This window comes from Scyliorhinus torazame, chromosome 14 (assembly GCF_047496885.1).
Source record: "Scyliorhinus torazame isolate Kashiwa2021f chromosome 14, sScyTor2.1, whole genome shotgun sequence".
Classification (NCBI taxonomy): domain Eukaryota; kingdom Metazoa; phylum Chordata; class Chondrichthyes; order Carcharhiniformes; family Scyliorhinidae; genus Scyliorhinus; species Scyliorhinus torazame.
In genome coordinates this window covers 18,049,045-18,068,143 of record NC_092720.1, presented here as the reverse complement: position 1 = coordinate 18,068,143, position 19,099 = coordinate 18,049,045, and the positions used below count along the sequence as shown (strand labels likewise).

Sequence of the window (19,099 nt, the reverse complement as noted above, 5' to 3'; positions counted from 1 at the left end):
CCACGCTAAATTGCCCCTTAATTGGAAAAAATAAATTGGGAACTCTAAATTTATTTTAAAAAAGAAATAATGCCCCTGGATCTTTTTACATCCACCTGAGGGGAAGGCAGGTTTAACATCTCATCCAAAAGATGGTACCTGTGACAGTGCAGCATGCCCTCAGTGCTGCACTGGGCATGTCAGCCTGAGTTTTGTGTTCGAGTCTCTGGAATGGGGCTTGGATTCACAGCTTTCTCTGATCCAGAGGATTGTGTGTTGCCAATTTAGTCAAGTTGACATCTTGATGGTGGGTTACAGTTGGAAACAACCAAAACCAGGACTGATATCCCCTGTTTGTGATGCTGGTATTTTCGGAGAGTGGTGTGATGGTGAAACAGGCTCCTCTGGTATCAGCTGCTTTCTAAACATTTTTACTTGCTAGATTCCAGCTTCCCCTGAGGCTTGATATATGACACCAAACTTTGAATACATTCATTTATTTCCACGTCCACTAAATGTTATTATAAACTGAGATACCCCCAATTACGACTCAGGAGAGGAGTTTGATAATACAAAGGCTTTAATGACCAGAAAACCAGACAGCTGCCGAGAAGTGTGCTCACTGCACGCTGCCTACTGAACGTAACCTTATATACAGCTTCCTGGGGGCGGAGCCGGAGGCGGAGTCCCCCAGGGTTCCAAACCCGGTCTTAAAGGGGCCTACCCATTAAGGGTACATATGTATACAGATATCATTCACCACATTCACCTCCTGTTTTTAAAAAAGCGCATAGTCCGTCGGGGGTGAAGTGGAATTACAAGTTCAGTCTTTTGGGTGGTCTGATTGCCCGTGTCGACCTTCTCAGCTCCGGCGGTGGTGCGGCGGATACGGTCGTCCTCGGTGGTGGTATATCCGGGAGTACGGCTGTCTGAGCCTTTGCCCGCGTTGGAGCAGGGGGGGTATCCGGGGTGACTAGGGTGATTGGTGCCGGCGCCGGCTGGGGGGAGGGGGGCGCTATGGGGGGGGCGCTGTCGGAGTCGACCACCGGTGCGGGGAGGGGAGCGTCGGTGGAAGGGGGGCGTCGGTGGGCGAGCCAGCGGGTGCCAGGTCTTGCAGGGAAACTAGATCATAGATCATAGAATTTACAGTGCAGAAGGAGGCCATTCGGCCCATCGAGTCTGCACCGGTTCTTGGAAAGAGCACCCTACCCAAGATCAACACCTCCACCCTATCCCCATAACCCAGCAACCCCACCCAACACTAAGGGCAATTTTGGACACTAAGGGCAATTTATCATGGCCAATCCACCCAACGGTGTCCTGCCTGCCGTCGGGGTGCTCGACGTAGGCGTATTGAGGGTTTGCGTGTAATAGTTGGACTCTCTCGACCAGTGGATCTGTCTTATGGCTCCTCGCGTGCCTCCGGAGTAGAACTGGAGTCGTCAGCCAACGTGGAAGCGAGACCCCAGAGGTGGACTTCCTCGGGAAGACAAACAAACGGTTGTGAGGGGTCTCGTTCGTGGCTGTACAGAGGAGCGACCTAATGGAATGTAGGGCATCGGGTAGGACCTCATGCCAGCGGGCGATTGGGAGACTTCTTGACCGTAGGGCTAGAAGAACAGCCTTCCAAACTGTTGCATTCTCCCTCTCCACCTGCCCATTTCCCTGCGGGTTATAGCTGGTCATTCTGCTCGAGGCGATGCCCTTGTTGAGCAGATACTGACGCAGCTCATGAACGGTGCACCCTGGTCGCTGTGGATGTAAGCGGGGAAACCATACAGGGTGAAGATGCTGTGCAGTGCCTTGATTACGGAGACCGAGGTCATATCAGGGCAGGGGACAGCAAATGGGAAGCGGGAGAATTCGTCGATGACAGTGAAGAAGTAGGTGTTGCGGTTGGTGGACGGGAGGGGCCCTTTGAAGTTCACGCTTAGTCGCTCAAAGGGCCCAGTACTGCCCCCCCCCAACTATGCTACCATGCTGCCGTTACAGTGTATAACCCCACTGATGGCTGGTAAACAATTTTTCTGATATGAAATGAATGAAATGAAAATCGCTTATTGTCACAAGTAGGCTTCAATGAAGTTACTGTGAAAAGCCCCTAGTCGCCACATTCCGGCGCCTTTTCGGGGAGGCATTTACGGGAATTGAACCGTGCTGCTGGCCTGCTTGGTCTGCTTTAAAAGCCAGCGATTTAGCCCAGTGTGCTAAACCAGCCCCTATGCACCTCAATGTCTCTGGACTCCTGCTAATCTTGTTACTGGGAAAATTTCATCTCATTATTCCTCTCGATGCCTGCAAGTGTTATTTTCTTTTCATCTCAAATTCACAGTTAATCGTGTTAACTTCCAACATTTCTAACAGGGCGAATTCTGGTTCAGTATTCTCAGGGTAGGAGAATGCACGTTTGGCATTCCCTCAGTGGGAGAATACTGATTTGGCATTCCAAGTGCAGGAAAATGGTAGTTTCCATTTCTATCGTTCAGATTTGAGTTACACTGAAATAAAAACAGCAAGTGCTGGAAAAACTCAGTACGTTTACCAGCATCTGTGGAGAGAGTAACCGAGTTAACGGGCTGGCTTCTCTGATCCCCGATGCTGAAATCGCGTTCGGTGATGAGGCGGAGAATCACTGATGACGTCGAAATCGAGGGCAGCGGTGCTTTTACGATGCGGCGCCCCCTGAAAAGCGGCGTACTGTAGGAGTATGCCGCGCACCGTATCCACGGCCTCCGAACGTTGGCTGAAGCCCGCCCTGCGATGGTCCTTTACTGACTGCCCGAGTTCCCGATGGCATGGGTTTTTCGGGGTCTCACCCGTCGGGAACTTAGCGTGGCGGCTGCGGAGTAAGTCCATCGCCGCCACAGTCGGGGGAGGGCCGATCCGCGGGCAGGGGGGGTGCATTATTGGTGGCTAGGGGCACTGTGGTGGGCGGTCCATGAAGCACGGCGCGGCCGCAGACCCGGCAACTCTCCATGCCGTCTTGGCAGCTAGAGCCGGGAGCTCTACGCTGCCTGGCTGCTAGCCCCTGCCGGAACAGAGAATCGGTGGCCGTTTTGCCCCAGTTGTCCTGGCGTAAAACACCACCGTTTTCATGCCGGCGTGGGGACTTAGTCTCCAGAACGGAGAATCCAGTCCAGCATTTCCATATCGTAGAATCCCTACAGTGCGGAAGGAGGTCATTCGGCCCATCGAGTCTGCACTAACCCTTGAAATTGGAACTTCGATTCCAATATGACTCTTCAGAATTATAGTGACTCAGGAGAAATACTTCACATATTCCTCTGAGCTTCATGAGTGCACATTGCCACATGGGCACTGGTGACTGGGGGAAAAAATAAATGAATTCATATTTTCAGGCAGCAGTAGGAAATGTATCTTGCATTATTCTGACAGAGAAGCTTAACGTTCCCTGAAAATGAAATGAAAATAGACAGAAGATGACATGCGACTGTAGGGTTGTTTGGAGAGAAAAAAAATGACTGTACTTGTTTCCATGACAGCTGCGACAGGACGAGTCTCAATGCCACAAGGTTGATGCTGCTAATGGCGCAGATTTCTATTTTATATCGAAAAACAGACCTTCCATTTATCTTTGAGCGAACAACCAATGAACACAAGCACATTGTTGTTTTGCAAAAATGCAGAGGCGGACATTCCGGTGCGTGTGAAGGGCCCCTTGTTACTGGTAACGAGGGATGGGCCAGAAGGGAAAACCAGAATCGGTTTGCAAATGTGATTGTGGCAGGAATCATGGAAAATTAGCATCTCCTCACTTTGTATACTTCAAAAAGGTGGTGTTTTCTGTACTTAGAGCTCCAATAGGAGAATTGGTCCTGTTGTCTTCTACACAACAGCAGGTAAACCAATCTCGCAATGTTTGCTCCAAAAGTGTATCATCAATCATTCATTCAATCATTCATTCATTCATCCATCCATGCTTCGGATGTGGTACACATGGGTGTCATTTATTGTCCTTACGTCATTGCCTTGAAACAACTAAGTGGCTTGCTCAGCCATTTTAGAGGGCAAGTTAAGGGTCAATCACATTGCTGTAGGTCTGCAGTCTAATATCCGAGAGTAAGAAGTCTTACAACACCAGGTTAATGTCCAGCAGTTTTGTTTCGAAACATTAGCTTTCGAAACGTAGTTCCTTCATCAGGTGAGTGAGTAATATCGGCCAGACCAGGTAGGAACGGCAGATTTCCTTCCCTAAAGGACCAGATGATTTTTGTTTTATGACAGTCCAGTAGTTTGACGTTGATGACTCATGAGCTATTTAATTCTGATTTTATTTAATTAACTGAATTTAAATTGCCCAGCTGCAGCGGTGTAATTTGAGCCTCTTAAACCTTAGGAATGCCAGTAACATTAGCGTTACGCTACCTTACTGCAAATGCAAATCATGATCGTGCGAAGAATCGGGCGTGCGTCCAAAATCGAGGTGTGTGCCCAGTGCAGATTCGGGCACCGTGTTCTGGTCCCTCGCTGGTGGCGATAACAAGGTTTACACCCCACACCAGCACGCGGGGAGTGCAAAACCGTCATTTGTATGCATTTAAATGTGATTAGTGGGTTGGACACCTTATGCTCCGCCCTTCCGTGATGCTCCCCTCCTCCCAGGCAGAGGTCTCACAGGTGACATTGCTGCAGAGGGGGAGCGGGAGGCTAATAAAACACAGAAAAAACATTGAAAGCTGTCGGGCTTGCTGGTGGATGGCTGCCCAGGCCAGAGGCAGTAGCGGGTAGTGACTTGGTGCCAAATCCGTGGACTGTGGGTGTCTTTTAAACGCACCCTTCGGTGCTACTTTCAGGCTCCTGGCTGCTCACTCTACTGAGTGCTGCCTGTGTCCTTTAAATGCTCAGAAGGTCTCTGGTTATCTTGGAGCCCACCCAGGCTGCCCCTCTGGACACGCTCCGACCTCACCAAGGGTCAAGCTCAATCTGGGCCCACCAGCTGTTGACATTCCTCAGAAGCGCTGCCCCTTTGCAGAGGAAGCAGAGAATCAGCATAGCTCATCCCAACCAGGGCACGCCTGCACCGTAGCCATTGGAACCTCTTTGGTTCTCTACCCCTCTCGGGGGCAGAGGGACCACCAGTGACTCCCACATCTCTGGATCACCAGCTGTCTCCTCCCGGTGAGACTGGCAGCGTTGACTGCCTCTGTCACCACCTCCCAAGCAGTGGAGGACAGGCTTGAGTTTGCAGCCGACCCTGGGGATGAGGGTGCCCCTCCGCTCCTCACTGGCACGGAGCCATGAGTCCGCCTCGGACACCCGACTTTGGGGGGGGGGGTGCAGGTCTTCTCTGAACCATCTTGGTGGCTGCAGTGAGTGTGGGAAGTGCTTAAAACAACTCCAGCTGCCAGGCTCTTTTGCGCTAACTCCGGCCCCAGTGGTTAGAACATCCGCTGGGCCAGGAATTGCTCAGAATCCGTACCAGCAGAGTGCTGGCCCAATAACATGTCCTGAATTCCTCCACAAATAGTGCCCCCCAACGGGAAAGGGAACCACACGCAATTCACTCCCGGCGTCTTAGTCTCGCAAACGGAGAATTACGCCCTTTCTCTCTTTAGCGGATTGTGAAACCCAATTAAAAACATACAGATTCAAGTTTTGAAAATTAAATATTTGGGAATAAGCAGTTTGTTTTCCACTTTTCACCCTGAAGTACAGAATTGTGGGAGCTCTTATTTGTCAAAGTTTAAGAGATATTCCAGCTGTTAGCAATAAAGGTCCTTCAGCATCATTCAACGAAGAGCAACGAGTTCTCCCCAATGACGAGTGCAGAGCACTTCTTTCTCCACCATTAATATACCTAACATTTATCTTCCAGTTTGCGGGTTGCTGTCTAACTTTACCCAACACATCAAAGCCATTCATTTTATGTGTAGTGTTTTGAAAGTGTTTCCTTACTGGCTTTAGAGAGGTGATTCCCAATGCCTGGGTCTCATGATTAAGGGGTGATCTACTTGAGGTGGTTAAGGTGGCCAAAGGACTTGACAGGATAGATACAGGGAGAAATTTCTTCTGGTGGAGAGTGGGTTCAGAACAAGGGGCGCATAACCTTCAAATGAGAGTTAGGCTGTTTAGGGGCCAATGTGAGGAGGAGCTTCATCACACATGGAGTAGTGGAAATTTAAAATGCTCTCCCCTGAAAACCTGTTAGGACTCCCAGAACGTCCAATCTCCAGATTATTGTACCTTTGCGATACCCCACAACGTGAACGGGAGGGGGGGGAGAGGACCTCTCGGAAGCTCCAATATCCTGACTCCGCAGAAGTTGCCTGGGATGTTTGAACCTCCACTGTGCAGTTATCCTGTGGCTGGAACCCTATGAAACTCCAATTAAACGTTAGATACTTCAGATGGTTCCAACTCACCGAGCAGAATACTTACCCAGGAAAGGTTAGAAGGATTAAAATAAGTTCTTACTCCTGGGTAACTATACTACTGACCCGCCAAGGACCCGGGTTCGACCCGGCCCTGGGTCACTGTCCATGTGGAGTTTGGAGCACATTCTCTCTGTGTCTGTGTGGGCCTCACCCCCAAAGATGTGCAGGATAGGTGGATTGGCCACGCTAAATTGCCCCTTAATTGGAAAACAAAAGAATTGGGTACTCTAGATTTATTTTTAAAATGATACTACTGACCTTTGACTCCCTACTGGGCCCCTGACTACCTGCCCTGACCACCTGATTACCGTGGCAAACCCCCAACCGACCTCACCCATCCCCACCAACTAACACTCCTCCCCTGATTACCTACCCTACTACCCCCTGACTACTCACCATTCTACCTCCTTGCCCGCCGCTCTACCTCCTCACCCTCTTTTTCATAGATATAGTGTAGAAGGAGGCCATTCGGCCCATCGAGTCTGCACCGACCCTTCAAAAGTACACTCTACTCATGCCCAGTCTCTCGTTCACCAAAGCTTATTCCCGTAACCCCACCTAACCTGCACATCTTTGGACTGTGGGAGGAAACCGGAGCACCCGGAGGAAACCCACGCAGACACGGGGAGAACGTGCAAACTCCACACAGACAGTGACCCAAGGTCGGAATGGACCCAGGTCCCTGGTGCTATGAGGCACCAGTGCTAACCACTGAGGGTAGGGTGGAGTTTGGCTTTGGTTTGCCCCACTCTCCTACTCTATGAGGAAAGACACCAAGGACAGATACGCTGCACATTTCTGAGGAGGCCTGTTTCTGAGACCTAGTGCAAGATAAATAAATAGGAGCTGAGTGATAATCGGACGAAAAATTTATTCCAACATCAATTGAGGTTTTCTGAGGTGGGACTATTGCCATCATTTATGTCAACCTGAGGGTGGACAAGTTTAGATTTAACATCTCAATCTAACGACAGCCCACCTGTAACAGTTCAGCATTCCAGCATCAGATAGATTATGTGCTTCAGTCACTTGAGTTGAACTCAAACCCATGAACATCTGACTTAAAGGCAAGAGTGCTACCAGTTGATCCATGGCTGTCATGATCTGCTGTCAATACTGCAGTCAACTGGGGGAAACATGCCTATGACGGGGCAGCGAGAAGAATTACAGCTGTAACACTTACCATGAAGCCCACTTGTCCATTGCTCAGAGGGGAACAGCTGTGACCTGTGTCTGGTTCCCACAGATCCATTCATAGCTTTCGACTAGTGGCCTGTGATTGACAGCTTCTACAAACTATCTGCAGCTTTGCTCATCTCCCTTCATGGTTCAGTGGCTTGTGGTGAAACCCCAATGTTTACAAACATTGGCCACATTAAAGAGAAGGAAGTGCAATTCAAAGAACAATACAGCACAGGAACAGGCCCTTTGGCCCTCCAAGCCTGCGCCGATCATGAGTCCCATCCAGACTAACTTCCATACCCCGTCTGTTCATGTGCCTATCCAAATAAGTCTTAAAGGTCGCTAACGTATTTGCCTCAACCACCTCACTGGGCAGTGAATTCCAGGCCACCACCACCCTCTGTGTAAAACAACTTCCCCCACACATCTCCACTGAACCTTTCCCCCCTCACCTTGAACTTGTGTGCTCTCTTGTGATTTTCAATTCCGCCCTGGGAAAAGGCCTCCAACTGTTACCCTATCTATACCCCTAATAATTTTATAAACTTCTATCAGGTCGCCCCTCAGCCTCCGTCTCTCTAGGGAGAACAATCCCAGTTTATTCAATCTCGCCTCATAGCGAATGCCCTCCATACCAGGCAACATCCTGGTAAAACTTTTTGTACTCTTTCCAAAGCCTTCTAGTAGTGTGGTGACCAGAACTGGACACAGTATTCCAAATGTGGCCTCACCAACATTCCATGTAACTGCAGTATAATTGTTGAGCTTTTATATGCGATACCCCGACTTATGAAGGCAAGCATGCCATATGCTTTCTTTACCACCATTTCCACCTGTGCTGTCACTTTTAAGGATCTGTGGACCTGCATGCCCAGATATCTCTGTGTGTCTATGCTCCTGATGGTTCTGCCATTTATTTTATAGCTCCCACCTGAATTGGATCTACCAAAATGCAAAACCTCGCATTTGTCCGGATTAAATTCCATCTGCCATTCCTCTGCCCAATTTTGCAGCCAATCTATATTCTGTTGTATTCTCTGACAATCGACATCACTATCCGCAACTCCAGCAATCTTAGTATCATCTGCAAACTTGCTAATCAGACCCGCTACGTTTTCTTCCAAGTCATTTATATATATTACAAAGAGCAGAGGTCCCAGTACTGATCCCTGCGGAACACCACTAGTTTCAGACCTCCGTTCGGAAAAACACCCTTCCACTGCTGCCCTCTGTCTTCTTTGGCCAAGCCAAGTCTGAATCCAATCACACCCTTATTTTCATTAAACCTTTCCCCTCTCCCTTCATTCTCTACACTCCCTCCCCATACCCACTGGCAACAAATAGATCTGTAAATAGAGACAACAGTTTCCATCTCGTCCAGAAACCCCCATCTGAGCCACAAAGGGCAAACTTAATTTACTCAAGTGTAAGGAATTCCACAACATCCCCCAACCATGTTGATACATTTGGCAGATCTTCTGATTTACATTCCAATATAATTCACCTCCAGTTGGTCAATGTGGCAAAGGCCACCACATCGACCAGTCCTGGTACTTCCACATCTATCAGTCCTGGTACTTCCAACACCCCAAGAATTGCCCCAAGAGATCCCGGTAATTTTTCCACCTCCATAATTTTTGATAGTGTTTTAAATACTGAGTCCCAGAACCCCACTAATTGTGGACATGACCAGAACATATGAACATAGTTAGCTGGTTCTCCTTTTCATCTCTCACGTTTATCTTCTGGCTCTGTGAAGAATCAGCTCATTCATGATTATGTCATATGGGCCCTGTGTACTACTTTGAATTGTATCAAGCTCATCCTAGCACATGAAACACGGGCATTGGGCAGCATGGTAGCACAGTGCTTCACAGCTCCAGGGTCCCAGGTTCCTCCGGGTGCTTTGGTTTACTCCCACAAGTCCCAAAAGACTTGCTGTTAGGTAATTTGGACATTCTGAATTCTCCCTCCGTGTATCCGAACTGGCGTCGGAATGTGGTGACTAGGAGATTTTCACGGCAACTTCATTGCAGTGTCAATGTAAGCCTACTTGTGACAATAAAGATTATTATACAATGTAGCATTGACCCTGTGCATAATTTCACTCCATACTCCCATCCCAACTCCATATCCAACTCTTCCTCCCACTTTTGTTTTATCTCCTCAGTCAGTGCTTTCTTTGTGTCCATCCGCCATCTAAAAATGTTAGTAATTCTCCCATCCCCCAACTCATTTGGCAAGAACAACTTATCAAATGGGGAAGATTCTTGGGTGTCCGAAAAGAATAAAGGACAAAGGTTAGTTCTGGTGAAGACAGTGGAGAAAGTATAAGTGGATGCTCACGCAATCTGTAGCCGGTAAAGCAAAATAGATTGTGGGATATGACAAGGAGGATTAGGTATGAGGATACTGTCATCTTCCACTGGTACAGCTCCATCAGTGGCCATGGCCTGAGCAATGCTCTTTTCATAGTGGTCTAACATGCACGTGTACCACTTTGCCTCCAGTTAGTTCCTGTTGCCTCTGGCTGTGCGCCACCTTCTCCGGCAGAAGAGAGGGAAATGTGTCAGTGAGTGTTGAAATGAAATGAAAATGAAAATCGCTTATTGCCACAAGTAGGCTTCAATGAAGTTACTGTGAAAAGCCCCTAGTCGCCACATTCCGGCGCCTGTTCGGGGAGGCTGTTACGGGAATTGAACGGTGCTGCTGGCCTGCCTTGGTCTGCTTTCAAAGCCAGCGATTTAGCCCTGTGCTAAGCAGCCAAGTAACATGTTGTGTAACATGTTTGGCTGATGTGACTATTATGGGTGGTTGGGAGTCTGTGCAAGATATGAGATAAGCAGAGGCCAGTAATTAAATCTGTGTCCATGTGGTGTATATCGCTACTGAGCCATAGGGTTGTTTGTGGGAGCGGGCGAGAAAGAAATATGTGTTTATATAGAGGGCGGGATTCTCTGTCCCGCTGCACACATTTTCTGGTGGGGCGCACCCCCACCGGAAGCGGAATTCTCCGTGCCGCCCAGTGGGGATCCCACTATGGACACCCCCACGCCATCGGGAAATCCATGGGCGTGACTGCGCTGCCGAAGAAACAGGGATCCCGCCGACGGAGAATCCAGCCCAGTGTCTTTCACCATCTCAGGATGTCCTAAAGTGCTTTACAACTGATAAAATGCTTGGAAATGTAGCCACTTATATAAGAAATGTGATGGTCAAATTGCACACAGCAAGCTCCCCAAACAAGTTCATAATGATCCAATAATTTTTTTAATTTAAAAAGAAACATTTGAGTACCCAATTCATTTTTTCCAATGAAGGGACAATTTAGCATGACCAATCCACCTTGCCTGCCCATCTTTGGGTTGTGGGGGCGAAACCCACGTAAACACGGGGAGAATGTGCAAACTCCTCACGGACAGTGACCCAGAGCCGGGATCGAACCTGGGACCTTGGCGCCGTGAGGCTGCAGGGCTAACCCACTGCGCCACCGTGCTGCTCATAATGATCCAATAATACGTCTTGGTGATGTTGGTTGAGGGATAATTATTGGCCAAGCCACTGCGGAGAAAATCCCTCCTCTTTTTAGAATAGTGGCGTAGGATTTTATATGTTCACCAGAGAGAACAGACAGGTTCAGCAGGATTTCGATTATTTGGAAACTTGGACGGAGAGATGGCAGATGGAGTTTAATCCGGACAAATGTGAGGTGATGCATTTTGGAAGGTGTAATACAGGTAGGGAATATACAATGAATGGTAGACCCTCAAGAGTATTGACAGTCAGAGAGATCTAGGTGCACAGGTCCACAGGTCACTGAAAGGGGCAACACAGGTGGAGAAGGTAGTCAAGAAGGCATACGGCATGATTGCCTTAATTGGCCGGGGCATTCAGTATAAAAGTTGGCAAGTCATGTTGCAGCTATATAGAACCTTAGTTCGGCCACACTTGGAGTATAGTGTTCAATTCTGGTCGCAACACTACCAGAAGGATTTAGAGAGGGTGCAGAAGAAATTTACCAGGATGTTGCCTGGTATGGAGGGCATTAGCTATGAGGAGAGGTTGAATAAACTTGGTTTGTTCTCACTGGAACGAAGGAGGTTGAGGGGCGACCTGATAGAGGTCTACAAAATTATGAGGGGCATAGACAGAGTGGATAGTCAGAGGCTTTTCCCCAGGGTAGAGGGGTCAATTACTAGGGGGCATAGGTTTAAGGTGTGAGCGGAAAGGTTTAGAGGAGATGTACGAGGCAAGTTTTTTTACACAGAGAGCAGTGGGTGCCTGGAACTTGCTGCCGGAGGAGGTGGTGGAAGCAGGGACGATAGTGGCATTTAAGGGGCATTTTGACAAATACATGAATAGGATGGGAATAGAGGGGTACGGACCCAGGAAGTGTAGAAGATTTTAGTTTATACGGGCAGCATGGTCAGCGCAGGCTTGGAGGGCCAAAGGGCCTGTTCCTGTTCTGTACTTTTCTTTGTTCTTTGTTTAACATCTAATATGAAGAATGCCGTCTCTGATAGTGGAGTGTTTCCTCATTATTGCACTGGGAGGACCAGTTTAGACCTCATGCTTTATCACCCAAGAACTTCAATCCATGCCCTTCTGACTCTGAGGTCACCAAATGAACCAAGGTTGACACACATGTTTCATGTTGGGAGGATGGGGGACGTTGAGAAAAGAGGAGATGGGACACTATCTGTACTGTTGCAGTGAATGCTTCTTTTTAAATCTGCAGGTGATCCAGCAAGCTTTGCACCGACAGCCCAGTACCGCAGCCCAGTATCTGCAGCAGATGTACGCAGCACAGCAGCAGCATCTAATGCTGCAGACTGCAGCTCTCCAACAGCAGCATCTGAGCAGCACACAGCTGCAGAGCCTGGCAACTGTACAACAGGTGAGGTGTTGTGAGTCACACATCAGGTATAAGAGATTGATGGCAAAGGACAAAATTAAAACTGTACTTTGAACAGAAATGGTCTTAACGTCTGTGACAGCCGGCCAAGTTGGAAATTTCACATCTTGCACCAACCTTTTGCTGACATTCCATTATTCGGTGACACAATGCATGAATTGTTTCAGCAAGTTCCACAATGAATTTTAATTGCTGGGTTGATCAACATAGTGTCACTGTAAATTCTAAAACAATGGTTGTCTGGGCAATACTGTAAATTTGTTCTATTAATTCAGTTGTCCTTTATACATATATCCTGATTAAAGTCAACAAAAATGGGGATGAGGTGCGGTGGCAGCTATGAAGGAGTAAGTCGCACATTTGGTGGCTCCCGCTCGGGTCGGACTTTTGGAACTTTTCCCCCGATTTTCTACTGGACTTGAACAGTAAAACTGAAGACAGAGGCAATTGTGTACTGAATTCCCTCATCGGTGCATGGAGAGAAGGACTAGAAGTGCTCGTAAAGGCAGAAACAGAAAGACAGAGAAGGCTTGGGCTGAAGCTGCAGCGGGAGACAGCATGGCGGAGGACCGGACCTCTGGTTTGTCGACCCAGCGGTCAACGGAGCAGCTGATGCAAATTAATCAGGAAGGCTTTGCTAAGCAGAAACGGGACTGCTTGGACCCGATAAAAGAGCCGATTGAGCAGCTGGAGCTTAGATTGGACGCCGGGCGATCCAGAAGGTGCAGAAGGCGCTGGCTGAGCAGGAGGAACATTAAACTGCGGTGGAGTTGGAGGTGGGGATGCTGAGAGACCAGCAGAAGAAGCTCCTGGAGAAGGTGGAGGACTAAGAGAACAGGTCCCGCCGGCAGAATTTGAGAATCGTTGGGCTCCCGGAGGGGTCCGAAGGAGCAGACGCTGGGACATACATCGCAGACATGTTTGAGAAGCTGCTGGGGAATTGGGCATTCTCCCGACCCTTGGAGGTGGACAGGGCTCACAGAGCACTCGCAAGGAAGCTGCGAACGGGAGGCCCCGTGAGGGCAATGGTGGTGAGGTTCCACAGGTACTTGGATAAGGCGCGCATTCTACAGTGGACCATGCAGACACGGAGTGTAAGTGGGACCATAGTATCCTGCGGGTCTGCCAGGACCTGAGTGTGGAGGTGGCCAGGAGAAGAGCAGGCTTCAACCAGATTAGGTCGATCCTTTTTAAGAAAAAGGTGAAGTTCGGACTGTTGTATCCGGCCCGTCTCTGGGTCACGTACGAGGAACAGCACTTTTATTTCGAGTCGCCTGAGGACGCGCTGGACACCGTGAAAAGGAAAGGACTGGTGGTGGACTGAGAACTTTTGAACTTTGCTGCAATGTTCATGTTTTTTTTCTTCTTTTTGTTTCGATGTTCTTTTTTTTAAAAAAAAATTCTTGTTTTTCGTTTGTGGAAGCTGCTTGTAATGCCTTTTGCATTGATTTGGGACCAGTGGCAGAGCTGAGTGAGTTAAGGTTTTCATTTGCATTGTTGGGGGATGGAGGTGTGCTTGTTTAGATATTGGTGTTTTTTCTGTCGGGCAATTGTGTGGGGATTGTTTGATGTTGGAGTTTGTTTGTTGTTTGTATGGGGGAGGGGGGGAGGGAACAATAGGTGGGAGACTATCCGGTGCCAGGGATGGGGGCCACCACCCTAGCAGGGCGGGCTAGCTCACGGAAGCGCAGTGGGGGGTGTGCATAGGTTTGGTTTATCAAAGGGGTTGGGTTACAGAGTGTTGTTACTGGGGGGGAGGGGGGAAAATGTTCTGCTGACGAGGGAGGGACGGGCCAAGGGACAGGGCGGAGGTTGGGGGCGGAGGCTGCCTGGGGGCAGGCCTGTGGAGGCACGGAGCATGGGCTGGAGGCGGGCCCAAAAAAGGGGATGGCTGATCGGCGAAGGTGGGGGGGGGGGTGCGGGGGGGCAATGAGCCCCCCAACTAGGCTGATCACCTGGAATGTTCTTGGAATAAATGGGCCGGTCAAGAGGGCACGTGTGTTCGCGCATCTTAGGGGACTGAAGACGGACGTGGTAATGTTGCAGGAGACGCATCTTAGAGTAACGGACCAGGTTAGATTGAGGAAAGGCTGGGTCAGTCAGGTCTTTCACTCGGGACTGTGTATGCGCCAAATTGGGATGATGTGGAGTTTATAAAGAGGATGTTGGGGAAGATACCGGACCTGGACTCGCACAGGTTTGTCATGGGAAGGGACTTCAACACAGTTATTGATCCTGGCTTGGAGGGGTCAAGCTCGAAAACGGGCAGGGTGCCAGCAATGGCAAAGGAACTAAAAGGGTTCATGGAGCAGATGGAGGGGGTGGATCCATGGAGATTTGGGCAGCCGAGGGTGAAGGAGTTCTCCTTCTACTGACATGTGCATAAAGTGTACTCCCGGATCGATTTTATCATTTTCAGCATGGGTGGTGGACATGGGGTACTCGGCGATCACAATCTCAGACCATGCTCCGCACTGGGTTGACCTGCAGGTTAGCAAAGACAGCAACCAGCCACCGGAGGTTAGACGTGGGACATTTGGCTGACGAAGGGGTGTGCGAGCGGCTGAGGAAATCTATTCAGAACTATCTGCAGGTCAACGACACGGGGGAAATTTCAGCCGCGATGGTCTGGGAAGCACTGAAGACGGTGGTCAGGGGGGAGCTGAACTCAATACGGGCCCCCATCCTCTTAATCCCTGCTCTCCGCCATATCCGGAACCCCCCATCCATACTCTCCGGGGCAAACCGGTGATTATTACAGATTGGGGGTCAGACCGATGCTCCCTCTGCTCCCACATGTCTCCTCCATTGCCCCCAGACTCTCAGGGTCGCCACCACCATGGGGCTGGTGGAGTACCGTGTCGGCGGGAACGGCAGAGGCAACTTTATCAAGCTGGTGCCCTTCCATATGCTCCCATGCCGACCCTTCCCCCCACCACCCACTTCCTGATCATGGCTGTATTTGCCACCCAATAATTGTACTAAAATTTGGCAGTGCCAGCCCGCCCTCTCCCCAACTCCGCTCAAGCATTATCTTCCTTACCCGTGGGTCTTGCCCACCCAAACAAAGCCAGAGATCGCTTTGTTGACCCGTTTAAAAAAGGACCGTGGAATAAAGATGGGGAGACCATGAAACACGAACAGGAATCTCGGGAGGACCATCATCTTCACCGTCTGCACCCTCCCAGCTAATGACAACCGGAGCGCGTCCCATCTCCAGAAATCGTCCTTCATTTGGTCTACTAGCCAGGCCAGATTTAATTTATACAGCCGGTCCCATTCCTGCGCCACTTGAATGCCTAGGTACCTAAAGCTTCCCGCTACTAATCTAAATGGCAGCTCCCCCAATCGCCTCTCCTATCCCTTCGCCTGGACTGCAAACATCTCATTTTTCGCCATATTTAGCTTATACCCCGAAAACCAGCCAAATTCCCCTAAAATCCTCATGATTTCTTCCATCCCCTTTAATGGGTCTGATACATACAGAAGCAGGTCGTCTGCATAGAGCGAGACTTTGTGCCCCACCCCCCCCCCTACCCGATCAGCCCCTTGAGGCTCTCAGAGCCATTGCCAACGGCTCTATAGCATGCGCGAACAACAGTGGGGAGAGGGGCATCCCTGTCTCGTCTCCCGGTGCAGTCTAAGATAGTCCGATGTTGTTCTAGTCGTCCGTACACTGGCCACAGGAGCCTGATACAGCAACCTGACCCAGTCAATAAAGCCCCTCCCAAATCCAAACCATCCCAGTACCTCCCACAGATAATCCCATTCTACCCGATCAAAAGCCTTTTCTGCATCCATTGCGATCACTCCCTCCACCTCCCTACCTTCTGGGGGCATCATGATCACATTTAACAACCTTCTGACATTGGCCACCAACTGCCTACCCTTAACAAACCCCGTCTGGTGCTCCTCAATAACGTCCGGAACACAATCCTCAATCCTGGAGGACAAGGTTTTGGCCAGCAGTTTGGCCTCCACATTCAACAGGGATATCGGCCTGTAGGGCCCACACAGCTCCGGGTTCTTGGCCCGCTTCAGAATCAGCGAAATCGTGGCCTGTGACATCGTCGGGGGCAGCACCCCTCTTTTCCTTGCCTCATTGAACATCCTCATCAACACCGGCCCCAATAACCCAGAGAACCCTTTATAAAACTCCACTGGGTACCCATCCGGCCCCGGGGCTTTACCCGCCTGCATGGCCTTCAGATCCTCCACTATCTCTTCCAACCCGATCGGGGCTCCCAGCCCTTCTACCAACTCCCCGTCCACCTTTGGGAAATTCAGTCCCCCCAAGAAAGTGCCTCATCCCCTCCTGCCCCGTAGGGGGTTCCAACCTACACAGCCGACTGTAGAAATCCCTAAACGCCTTATTCAACCCTGCTGAATCTTCAACCAGGTACCCATCTCCGTCATTTACTTTCCCTATCTCCCGGCTGCCTCCCTCTTTCTAAGCTGCTGTGCAAGCATTCTGCTGGCCTTCTCTCCATACTCTTAGATCGCCCCCCTCACCTTTCTCAGTTGCTCCGCCGCCCTCCCTGTGGTTAACAAGTCAAACTTCGCCTGTAGCCTCCGCCGTTCCCTTAAAAGCCCTGCCTCTGGGGTCTCCGCATACCTCCTATCGATCTGTAGTATCTCCTTAACCAGTCGGTCCGTCCCCTTTTAGTTTAGCTTAGAGTGGAGGGTTAATAAAGGTGGGACCTGTAAGGGAGGGAGACGGCTTTTGCACTATGTTTATAGTTTCATGTACATTGTTTATTGTGTTGTTATAATACCAAAAAATACCTCAATAAAATATTTATTAAAAAAAAAATGGGGATGAGGAAGAACATACAATGGATATCTGAATTGATACCAACTGTTTAAAACTAATAGCCAATGTCAGAAAGACCTTCCGTGAGGTTGTGGTTTAGCTAGAAATTGTGAACAGAAGAATTCATAGAAATCATAGGACCGTAGAAATTCACTGCGTGAAGGAAACCATTTGGCCCATCGTGTCTGGGATAGCCGACAGCCAGTCATGCAGCTTCATCCCATTGTCCAGCTCTTGGCCCGGAGACTTGTTGGTTACGACACTTCAAGTACACATCCGAGTACTTTTTAAACGCTTCACAAACATATTTATATGACACTGCTTGTCGCTGCACATTCCTACCAGATGAACTCGCAGCGCCTGATCTTAACTCTTCTGTGCTTGGGTAGGTTTTTAATACCATGCCCTAATTATCCTCTGGAACCGGGAGCGAGATGCTCCCCTAACTGAGTAACTGCGTTGCCTTACTGCACAGTTGACGAGCTTTCATCCTCCATTGGCAGCCTCTCCCTCTTAGACTTTAGAAAATGTGTAAACGATCGACACGTGTGTCCACATCCAGTCTTCTTTCTATGACATTTGATTGCTGAATCTCAACTTTGGCTTTTAGCCAATCCATTGACAGTTAATTTCCCCAGTTGCTTCCCTCTTTTAAATAGCAAGTAGGGACAGGGAGTTAGAGAAAATAAAGACAAGTTAAAGGTGGAAACTAGAGAATACAATTAAGAATAGAACGGCGCCATCCCTTTTGGCTGCTGCCAGTGCTGCCTCGGGCCTTAATTCCATCACCCTCTCTGGTGCCTCAGGCTAGGCAAAGAATCTTTGCCTGCAGCTGGATCCTAAGTTGAGCTTCCTGTCACACTCCTGCATTTATTTTTTCCCATTTGCACCCTCTCTATCCCATTGCTATCAGAGGTGTAGTCTGTACTATTATCACTTCGATGCTTGATTGAACATCTCTCTGGATGTCAAACTTTCAAATATAGCAACTCAGTTGTTGTGTTATGCTCCTTCGGATAACACAGGCTGCTACTTGATGCAGTCTTAACTAAAGGATGCTCCAGATTCTGAAATGAGTTCAACGTGTTTATTGAACTATTAACACAGTTCTCAAATGAGTTCGACTCTCTGCTAATCTAACTGTAGTAACTCAGTCTAACTGTACCAGCTTGCTCTAAGCCACGGGCTGGAGTGTGATGCTGCTGATCAACCCTGTCCAACTCTCTAGCTGTCTGTCTGTGGAAAGAGGCAGGGTGTGAGTGCCTCATCCCTTTTATGGTGTTTATGTCATGTCCCCTTGTGGTGATGCCACCTCTTGAGTGTCCTGACTGCCCATTGATTGTGTCCTATTCTGAGTGTTCATTGCTTGCATGTTTGCATATCATGACATCTCCCCCCCCTATTTTTTTTAGATGTAAATACATGTGAATGTGTCTGTCTAATGTGACTGACTGAGGAATACAGAACAAACAAAGCAAATGCTCGTAAGTCCAGTCTCTGAGGCTTGCGTCTGTTCCTCGTCGACCGCCAGAGAGGTGGTGGAGAGGATGACGGTGTCTTGACAGGCGAGTGGGAGGCACGACTGGTGGCCTCGTGGTTCGATGTGTCTGGAGGTGGCAATTCGACATGTGGAAATAGAGGGGAAAGTGGTTGTGGGCAAGCAACTTTTTGCAGTGCCCTTCGATTCCTTCGCACCATGGAGCCATCAGCCATACGTATGACATAGGATCTGGGCGCGGTCTGTCGAACAACGACAGCCGGAGCAGATCACCCACCATCCGGTATCTTGATCCTGACCGTGTCTGCCGGGGATAG

General features: G+C 49.3%; 1 protein-coding gene across 5 annotated transcripts in view; it reads left to right on the top strand.

The window, feature by feature from the left end:
* Nucleotides 1-19,099, top strand: part of LOC140389554 (polyhomeotic-like protein 3) — a 160,389-nt gene that overhangs the window by 28,254 nt on the left and 113,036 nt on the right. For all 5 annotated transcript variants that reach the window (XM_072473774.1, XM_072473777.1, XM_072473776.1 and 2 more), the window contains exon 3: nucleotides 12,295-12,453. In XM_072473774.1, coding sequence (XP_072329875.1) covers nucleotides 12,295-12,453 — 159 coding nt within the window. The remainder of the gene's footprint in view (nucleotides 1-12,294; nucleotides 12,454-19,099) is intronic.